General features: G+C 40.1%; 1 protein-coding gene across 1 annotated transcript; it reads right to left on the bottom strand.

Annotated features, from left to right (window-relative positions):
• Window positions 1–222: 222 nt before the first annotated feature.
• LOC117968194 (galectin-2-like) lies at window positions 223–1,960 on the bottom strand. Its single transcript, XM_034002577.2, has 4 exons — window positions 1,849–1,960; window positions 1,006–1,088; window positions 609–780; window positions 223–433 (listed from the first exon to the last, which is right to left on the bottom strand). The coding sequence occupies exons 1-4, from the start codon at window positions 1,852–1,854 to the stop codon at window positions 287–289; spliced, it is 408 nt and encodes a 135-aa protein (XP_033858468.1). The 5' UTR covers window positions 1,855–1,960; the 3' UTR covers window positions 223–286.
• Between the last annotated feature and the right edge of the window lie 9,062 nt (window positions 1,961–11,022).

The raw sequence follows: 11,022 nt of genomic DNA, 5'->3' as shown, positions 1-11,022 counted from the left end.
TTAATGTTGAATCAGTTACCAAACATTTATCATCACAGACAAGCATCCCTACAAAAGCACATGTGCAGATTGTGGGAAATAAAGCTTATGTATTCTCGGTGGTTTGTTGTACCTAGCATTAGGATTAGGGTTGAGAAGGGTGTAACGACTATGACGGTGAGACTCCCGAAAGGAAAGGGTTGGAGAGTCCTGATAAAAAAAAGAAGCCAGACTGGGTGCAGACAGGTTTTGTGTAAATCTTTATCCGCAGTGTGATAAAACTACAGATATAAACAGAGGGAGCTACTCAGTCGAACTTGAAGGAGAGGACTTTGAAATCTCCCTTCACTCGGATGTAGCTGATCTTGTCCAGACTCAGGTGGTTGGGAAACGCGACAATGTGTCCACTGGGCAACTCGATCTCAAAGCAATCTGACAGGACCTTCACTGTGAACTGAGAGAGAGACACTGTGAGAGAGACACAGAGACAGATACCTTCAATGTGAACAGAGAGAGAGACTGAGAGAGAGATAGAGATTGTGACAGAGAGACGGAGACCTTCACTGTGAACTGAGAGAGAGAGAGACTGTGAGAGACACATGATTTGACCGCTGGGCAACCTCTCTTACCTTGACCATCTCTCCTTTCTGAAATGGGAAGTTGGGGTCTCTTTGCTCGGATCCCCAGCACCCCCCACGCTTGGAGTTGCAGACAATGACCGCACCGTCCACGTCATCATGGAAACGGGGGTTAAAGTGCAGCCCCAGCTCCTGACTGTCCTTGCCCATGTCGAGACAGAACCTGCGGAACACAGAGAGGAATCAGCGGAGGCTGCTGCAGTGCTCAGTTCAGAGTGCTCAGTTTCTGCAGTGCTCACTTCCTGCAGTGCTAAGTTCCACAGTGCTCAATTCCTGCAGTCTCAGTTCCTGCAGTGATCAGTTTCACCCGACTAACTTTACAAACACCTTCACAGAATTCCATCACTAAATCTATAATCAGAAATTCTCTAATTGTCTGCAGTCTCACCGGCTGGCATCGTCTGCGATCTTCCCCTTGATCTTCATCTTGTCTCCCACTTTGAGATCAACATTCTTCACTTCAAACACTTCCTGTCAATCACAACAACAAGTCTTCACTTCAATGAATTGATCAATAACTTCCATGCCCTACCCCCCCAGCTCCAACCAAGCTGCTCAATTATTTTGAACATTGAACCTTTCATTGAACTCATATTTTTGCCTTATCAGAGTAAGAAGGAACTAATAATAGTTTAAAAATTCAAATTAAGCAAATGATTAGTTCAATGAAGTGAATGGGAGCAGATCCTCAGTTAGAACAGAAACCAGACAGAGAGACAGACAAGGAGGCGAGGGGGGGATCCTCCAGTACCAGGGTTGAGAAACACTGAAACATTCCTCCTGTAATCTGCTGCTTGGGACTTTAAACAGAGATTACTGTGAAATCCAGGAGAGCTCAGATTTCACTTGATGAGAGGTAAATGAGGAGAGGGTGAGACGGGACAAGCCAGAATAGGATAGGACAGGACAGGGTGGGGCGCAGAGTGAACCAGCTGAGAACGAGTAAAGTGGTGAAAATATTTACATATATAAACTGTTACACAAATAATTATTTTCTAATATTCACTTTCCACTAAAGATGTTGAAATATTTTCAGATAACATTTACTTTGTTATTTAAAAAAGAAAAAAAAACGTTTTTCCAGGTCTGAGAGAGAGAAGCTCTTGTGGGGAAATAAAGAAAGAAATTAATCACTATGTTGTGGAAGGCAGTGGGTTTGAGTAGCTCGGTGGTTAGAGAGAGAAAGAATAAAGAGAAAGAAAAAGAAAGAAGGAATGCGAGAGGTACTCACCCCCATGTCTGTCTTCGGTCTTCAGGACAGTCGATGTGTCTCAGTGCTCTGAGAGAGAAGTAGTGAAGTCACTGAGTGAGAGAGCTAGTGAAGTAACCGAGGGCTCCCAGCCTCTTTTAGACACTCTAGTTAACCTCTAGTTAACCTTTGAACCCGGCTCTGTCATTAATTGGAGGACTAGCAGGAAATAGCAATTCATCAATATAATTCACAAACTGTCTCTCCCACACAGCTTTATCTCTGATACCACAGTCTAACAGCCTGTATCTCAAATAACTGTATATATACAGCCCAGCAGCTTGTCTCTCAAATAACTGTATATATACAGTCCAACAGCCTGTCTCTCAAATAACTGTATATATACATTCCAGCTGCCTGTCTCTTCTATATCAGTTTAAATGCATAGTCCTTAGACCTGCTCTTAGTTTAGCACTGAAGACAGATACTGTATATATTATTTTTGCTCTTAACTGTATTGTGACAGTAAGTTGAAGAAGCTTTTGAGGGAAATTTCTGTTTTATTTCTCTTTGTAGGAAAGTCACTTTTGAGTTTTACAAAAAAAACAAACGCATTTGATCATTGGAGACCTTGAAAAGCCACCGCAGTTAATGTATAACCCATTCACTCAATAAAAGTGGAACACGTCCGCATCCATTCCTGCTCACACACACTCTGTGCCTCCCTGTGCCAGCCTGTCCGATGAGTCACTCGCTGCTATCAGCGCTGGAGGCTGTAAAAGAAACGCAGCGCTAAATTTACAGCCCTGATAGAGATAAAGAATGACAGAGACACACAGAGAGAGACACAAACAAAGAGGTCAAGACACTACAGTTTGGTGTGCATGGGGAGTTGTTCAGTCAGGGGGGAGCGCAGGGAGGGATGGAGTCTCCCCTGGTAAAGGCACTACAGTGTGGTGGGCATGGGGAGTCGTTCAGTCAGGGGGGAGCGCAGGGAGGGAGGGATTCTCCCCTGGTAAAGACACTACAGTGTGGTGTGCAGGGGGAGTCATATAGTCAGGGAAGAGGACACATTTATAATACTAAACAATTGTCATCTCTAAAACATATAAAGTGCTCTCCCAGAAGCGCAGTTTTGAACCTCAATGAGAATTCACAATTTTACTGAATATATATTGAATATTAAATAATATTGATCAGCACAGCTTGTGTGTGCAGGTATTGAGTATTCACTGCAGTTTTATTGAATTCATGATTTTACTCATTGTTTGTACAGAATGTTCTTCATGTGAACTTTGACCCCTGTGCTTGCAGAGCGAGTTGTTAACAAGATGAGAGTCGTTAACATTATTAGTGAGAGTTCTGCATTACGGTGTTGCCACGGTGGCAGAGTGTTGGAATGTTTATTAGAAGTGACTTTTGTTGTTTTACAAAACTGGTGTGTTTATATGAGCACTATAGGTAATGCAAGTAGAGTAAATGTTAACCTATAAGTGTGGTTCAGGTTGCGGAGCTAGGCACCAACAACCTATCATCTGCTGTCATCAATTAAATCTACCTTATTTAAACATTAGTCACCTCTACCTCGCTGTCTTGTGTTTTTTCATTTCCTCCTCCTCCTCTAGCATCTCAACCGCCTTTGCATGGGTCTCCTCTGGGGGGGTTAGTGATTCCACTTTCTCCAACCCTTTGTTAAGCTTTGCTTCATTTACCTCATAGAGGAGGGTTCTCCATGATTCAGAGGGGACCCCCGGCCAAACCCTTCCATCTGCATGTATGTTTCTTTTGGGATTCTTCTTTCAGGTCTGGTGCCTCTATGTGAGGGTCCCCAAGCAGTGGCATCCCTCGTGTTTGTCGGGTCTCCTCAAAGGCGGTGGCCCCTCTCCTGTTTGTCGGGTCTCCTCAGCGACGGAACCCCCCTTCTATTATGTTGAGCTTCAAAGAGGTGGAACACCACGCATTATATGTTTTAACAAATACTAACTTTATGTTTTCTTTCCGGTTCGCGAGCCTCTTCGTATGTTGGGTAACCTAAAAGACGGTGGCCCCCCTCCTGTTTATCGTGTCTATCGATCAAGTAAATGTTGGCCCTTGAAGAGGTGGAGCCCCTCTCTCCATGTGTATATGTTTACTAACTCTGTCAATAAACACGATCAGGTGGCATAGCTCTGCCCCGTGAATGTGTAATACATAACTAGTTTTATATAGTATGGTTAAGTTCTGCTAAAGGTCACATTTAAAGCTGGCTGTAAAACTTCCCTAATCTCTTATTGACTGCAGATGGTTGTTATATAACATGCACAGTTCTGATTTGAAGCCAAAATGAGCATAAATGATCTAAGTGGTTATCTTTTACGGTTGTTAAAGAGAAGTTGCTACAGTACAAAACATGACTGCGGTGGGCCAGTGAGATTTCAGCATTGATCATCTAACCAGTGATTCCAATATTTTGGCCAAAATTGACACAGTCAACTGTGTCCAAAATGATTTGTGATGATAACATTTCATCTATAACAACCAATGCGCTTAAATTTCACACTAACTACTTGGAAGCCGTAAAGTTGCTCGCAACTCTATTATTATTATTATTATTATTATTATTATTATTATTATTATTATTATTATTATTATTATTATTATTATTATTATTTTTCTTCAGAGACCTCATCGCAGGATTATGAAATCGGGTGTGTATGTAGCTGGCTGGCTATGTGCAGATGACCAAACTGGTGTCCCCAAATGAAAGTCACATGGTTTAGCTGCCATATTGGATTTCATGGAAACTTTGGGAATTTTTCAAAACTCTTGCCTTTAAAAACAACTTATGGTGGAACTATGACAATGGAAGCAGATAGTGCATCAATGGCCTATAAAAAACATATGTTCAATCGAGGTCGATTGAATAATTACTTTGCCCGCTATGCTGGCTTGGCGCCAAATATTCAACAATCTTCTTGTCTTAAACCGCAACATCAAATCGACACCTAAATTGGCACGCATGTTCACGGCAAGGTCCTTTCTTACGCCTGTTGCGTTTCTTTTATCAGCGCTGGAGGCTGTAAAAGAAACGCAGCGCTAATTTTACAGCCCTGATAGAGATAAAGAATGACAGAGACACACAGAGAGAGACACAGACAAAGAGGCAAAGACACTACAGTGTGGTGTGCAGGGGGAGTCATACAGTCAGGGAAGAGGACACAATTATAATACTAAACAATTTTCATCTCTAAAACATATAAAATGCTCTCTCAGAAGCGCAGTTTTGAACCTCAGTGAGAATTCACAACTTTACTGAATATATATTGAATATTAAATAATATTGATCAGCACAGGTTTTGTTAGCAGGTATTGAGTATTCACTGCAGTTTTATTGAATTCATGATTTTACTCATTGTTTGTACAGAATGTTCTTGATGTGAACTTTGACCCCTGTGCTTGCAGAGCGAGTTGTTAACAAGGTGAGAGTCGTTAACATTATTAGTGAGAGTTCTGCATTCCGGTGTTGCCACGGTGGCACAGTATTGGAATGTTTCCGTTTGCACACAAGATTTATTCCAGTAAACTAACAACGTGATTGATATTCTACCTGCAGAACTACAAACCATCTCTAATGCTGCTGGAAGAGATCTGTGTCACACAGATTACAGTACAGGAGCCAGTTTTACTCTACAATTAATGAATGGACTCTTAATTGGACTCAGTGATTCTCTTAACCTTACAAAATTAAATATATTTCAGTATATTTTAAAATATATTTTCTGCCTATAAATATATTGCAAAATATATTATCAGACTTACCATATATTTGACACTTTGATAGTTCCTTGCTTAATAAAGTTCTTTAAAAGAAGTTACGCTTACTTTCACAAAAGAGTTTGCATCAGAAATGCCAAAGATGTTGTAAAGTTGGATGTGATGGTCCCACCCCCTTACTTAATGAGCTGCAGCTCCCACTGTTACAATATATTTAAAGATATATTTCAAATATATTTATGGTATATACATTTTTAAATACATTACAATATATAAAAATGTCATAATGTATTTTCCTTATATAAACTCATATATTTCAGTATAGAATGACATATTCTAAAACGGCAATAATTGATATATAAAAGTATATTTTGAACATACATTTTAAAATATATTAAGTATATTTTATTTTTGTAAGGGATCATTTTTCAAAATTCCCACTTGTTCCAATGTATTTCCACACTTACTTCAATCGCACTAATACACACATTGTTTATTTTTTAACCAGGTCTTGTACTGTGATTAATCTCATTAGATTTATTAGTATCACAGTTTAATAATAAACCTACACTAGGGGTATTCTGGGACTTCACAGCTCTACTTACAGCTGCTTCTACAGATAAAGTCTAGAATTAGTTTACCAAAATTAACATCGAGGAGTCCAAGATTAGCTCCAATCAGGGTCTGTGAAACCAGTCAGTAGAGTGCCACTTATTAGAGGGCCAAGCAACTCAGTTACTGCACACCTATTGTTATTGGTAGGATTATTATTAGGCTTCCAAGTCGTAGGCTGGGGAAGCCTATTGTTTTGGTTAGGATTATTAGGCTTCATTTCTAGGTCTGAACTGTGATCATAAAACAATGACAAATCCTGAATGTGTTGTAAGAAGCCACGTGTGTAACCTATTTAAAAGAAGACATGAGACGGGTGGCGCAACATTGTGAGCATATCTTTCATTGAACTAATTTTTAGGTAATGAAAAGTATAGGCAGAACTCTTCAGAATCGCTTGCTCTATGAAATACAATTGTAACAGTAAACATCACACGGTTATTCATGGAGAATCCCCCCAAAAAGCGCACATTTTAGTGTAATTGCAGCTGACCAGAGTAATGTTGTTTGTTTACTTTAAATCACCTCGTGTAGGCGACACATAGGGACACACACACTGTAAGTAGGGTTGCAAACTTTTCCGTGGACCAATCCCAGACATGCTTTGGAAACAAATTCTGGAACAAAAACTACTCACTTCTAAATCTTTTGTAGTCATTTTTGTATTACTTTAGTATAAATACATGTTAATTTGGATTCATATGTTGTTTTGTTGTGACTTTATGTGAACGAAAAGGCACAAATTCACCGGATTTCTCATTGGAAATAGGTAAATTTCAAAATATCACTGTCCTGGTCACAAAAGCAAAGTTTGTGGGGAATAATAGCCATTTTCTATACTTTTGAGGCATAAGCAATTAGGAAATAACACTTAATACAAAGGAACCAAAAAAAATAAAAAATTGTTACACGGTGTAATTGCAGCTGACCAGAGTAATGTTGTTTGTTTAATTTAAATCACCTCGTGTATGCGACACATAGGGACACACACACTGTAAGTAGGGTTGCAAACTTTTCCACAGACCAATCCCAGACATGCTTTGTAAACAAATTCTGGAAGTGATCACACAATACCTACAGAGTTTAGCAAGACTGTCTAAAATCTCGCATTTCTCTCTCCATCCTCTTTGTTTTATATGTATGTGACTGACTTGTGAATACTTTTTAGCGAAAGCATTTAACTGTAGTCATTTCTTAAAAACCCACGACTAATTTGGTATCATATACTGCCCCTGATAAACGTTATATTAAAGCAGTTCAGCAGTTTTATATTTGAATAATCACTTCAGCTCTTTCTTAAAACTACTTTAACCCTGTATTAAATACTGTCCCTTTTAAACATTATACTGAAATAGCTCAGTGTGTTGTCCATGTGCGATTTTTACATGTAGTAGTTTTGAAATATTCACTATTTATTTAAAGTGTTTATGTTTTAATATTTAATATAGGATGTGTGTTGATATAAATTGGTTTTGATTTGTTGTGGATTGAACAGAATTGCAAGGTTTGTATGTTTGTAATTTATTAGAAGTGACTTTTGTTGTTTTACAAAACTGGTGTGTTTATATGAGCACTATAGGTAATGCAAGTAGAGTAATGTGTAATACCTAACTAGTTTTATATAGTATGGTTAAGTTCTGCTAAAGGTCACATTTAAAACTGGCTGTAAAACTTCCCATAATCTCTTATTGACTGTAGATGGTTGTTATATAACATGCAGAGTTCTGTTTGAAGCCAAAATGAGCATAAATGATCTAAGTGTGATTATCTTTTATGGTTGTTAAAGGGAAGTTGCTACAGTACACAACATGGCTGCTGTGGGCCAATGAGATTTCAGCATTGATAATTGTAGTAGGTGATGTTCAGGTGAAGGATTGACATGCAGACTCAGATCACAGGTTTTCACAAAGCTTTAATTCAATGCACAAGGGGAGAGCAGCAGATGCATTATAAATACAAATCTCTCTCCGCGTGTGACAAGGTAGCTGAGACAGTTATAGTTCCTTAATGCAAGCTGTGGTTAAAATGCAAGTCATCACAGATCATTCTAGATGTTTTTTCCATCTAAGTGGTTGTTTTTCATTCTGAACAGTTTAATATTATGTGCAAGTGAGCACGTATACATGTGGTTTAGCCTTGTTCCTACCTAGTTTCTGTTTAACCTTTTGCAGAAGTAAAAACACATCCTACAGACACATTTAAGCGGAACTGTGCCCTGCGTCCTGAGCCGAAGCAATAATAAAATGAAAACTTATAAGCAAATACTTAATTAATAAAACACATATATTTATACACAAACATCATGGGTCATAGTTATTTAGATACAAAATTACTGAAACTAAACAGATTATGAACGCAAATGCTCCCTGCTGATTAAGCATTAAATGTTAGATATTCAAATATTTAGAAAATATAAATTCCTTCCACAGTCCCTCCTTTGAACTTTATTTTCAAGTGGTCACATTCAAGTTACCTCATCTTGCTCTAATGCCTATTATCCCCTAATGCGAGAACATAGAGCCTCAATAGCTAGTCCATCAAGCAATTTCTTTTGTTTCTTAAGTACATATTTCAAATAGCAGAACAATAACATAGCAATAATCAACACCAATAATGAAATCAAAGACGACACATGTCCTGCCAAATTCCACCAGTCAGCCCAGTCCACTCCAGCACTTTCTCCAGCTAATCCACATAGGATACCCCACCCGCATGATCGGGCGTCTGCTAATATCAGTTGACCAGAGTTGCCCGCCAGCGACGCCTGCACTCTAGCTACCACTACCCTTGAACCAACGTTCATAAACTTCCTGTTAATGTGTGCCAATACCATCGGCATACCTGTATGATTAATTGTCTTCATCCATTCTTCAGCATCCTCGATGTTGCTTGTGATGTTAATAGTGGGGTGCATGCTCAGGTGTCCCACAGTCACAACACCCCGCGGGTGAAAACACACGGCCGGCCACATAGGGCATACCTGGCTGCTACTTCCACCACCATACTAGATACAGAATTGACTATGCACTATGTTCCATTCCTCATTTGGGCGCACTTCGCGTACCCTAACTTTGGGTGTACCGTTGCTTCCATCATTTGCATTGACAGGTTAGTGCTGCCAGCATGGTCACACAGAATAGCCTCACCAAATTCGATACACTCAGTGGTCTTGAAGTACAGGGTGGCAGTTCGGGCATGCTGACCAACCCATGTTATTTGTGGGACTATAACCTGTGTTCCAATTACTACCCCTATGCGACTAACCCCTATTCCAGTACTGTGGTGGACCCGACTGGTGGTATGTGGCACCACTAAAATAAAACAAATATGTTCATCACATCGTTCTGTACATACCACAATATTATCCTGAAACTCTGGATACACTGGGTATCCGGTCTTGGCTAAACTCTGTAACATCTGTCTTTCCCAAGTCCCACTTATCATCCCATTATGCAAATCTCGGATACCTATTATTACATCCCTTGTTAACGCTGCTTGCATCCTATAGCATCTTTCTTCCCTAGTTATCAAATTTACATCTTTACTTATTGCATCAACCAGCTCTCACATAACATTTGCTATAATATCTAGTGCTTCACCAGTCATTTGTTCAACCATGGCCAACTTCTGAATAGCATCGCCTGTTTTCAGAAACTGCCCATGGTTTTCACTGTCCTGTTGTATACTATCTATAAAATTGAGGCCTGAATTCACAGCTCCGAACCACCCAACCATGTCGTCAATCAGACCCCTCCTCTGACGGCCACCTGCGTTATGTTGGTAAGTATCCAATTCATGATTTAAGGTTTTATTCAATATTTTAGTTAATAGTCTAAACTCACCACACCTTTTGGTGTATTGTCGTTTGATATCTTGTTTATTCTTACCAACGTTTGCAACCAGATTACTCCCATCACAAATGGTTTTGCCCTCCCCACAGCTACCAACCTGCCTGGCGGGAGAGGGCATTAACGGGGGACATTGAGTGGCGTGGAACTGCAACTGCATGCCTCCCATATACCCTGTATTTTTCCAAGTACCGTTACACACAGTGTGCGCTATCCTTTGCCCTGTCACATTAACACATGTCCAATTATAATTATCGTGGGTGCACCCCCACATTCTGACGTTTTTACTCTTGACTTGTTGCATTAGTTTGCTCCTGTTGTCACTGTTTGGTATAGTTTTTGTCGTCCAGAGACAGTCCACCTCCAATGACGCATTACTGCTTACAGTTCGGTTGCATATTGACTCATACTGGATCCCTCCCACTGTTATATCACAAGTAGGACATTGTTCAAACTGTGCTGGAGTCATTGTATTATTCTGGCTTATCAAACGCACCAGTTGCCACGTTCCCTCTGTCACCCTCGAAGGGAAGTGGTCTTTGTTCCCATCCATTACCCGTCTGTTGCCTAGAGATCCAGGTGCAGTTCTTCCAGGGGGCTCCCAAAGCTTGTCTCTCTGCACACGCCTCGTTCCACGCCCAGAGGTGTGGAATCCTCTCGGGCACTGGAATGACATAATACCTGGAACACAAACCATATTATTTCTCTGCTGGTTCCGCATATCCTTCCTGTTGGGGAGATGCATCGTTATCTGGGTATTCAGTATCTGCAAACTCAAACTCGGAGGTATCTACTCGATGATATCGTTTGGTCTGTGACCAATGTACCTACTTAACCCCATGTGGCAGTTTGATGGCCACATTCGTCTGTGTTGTGTCAATTTTGTGTGTCTATAATAGACTGCTGTGTCTGAGTTTGTACAAGTATGACAAAATATATCTACCGCTTCAGCTGCGGTTTTGTGGTTAAGAAACCACGCTACTTCCTCAGCTAGCTTGTCAAC

Source organism: Acipenser ruthenus, chromosome 55 (assembly GCF_902713425.1).
Source record: "Acipenser ruthenus chromosome 55, fAciRut3.2 maternal haplotype, whole genome shotgun sequence".
In the NCBI taxonomy this organism is placed as follows: Eukaryota; Metazoa; Chordata; class Actinopteri; order Acipenseriformes; family Acipenseridae; genus Acipenser; species Acipenser ruthenus.
This window is presented reverse-complemented; position numbering and strand designations above follow the sequence as displayed.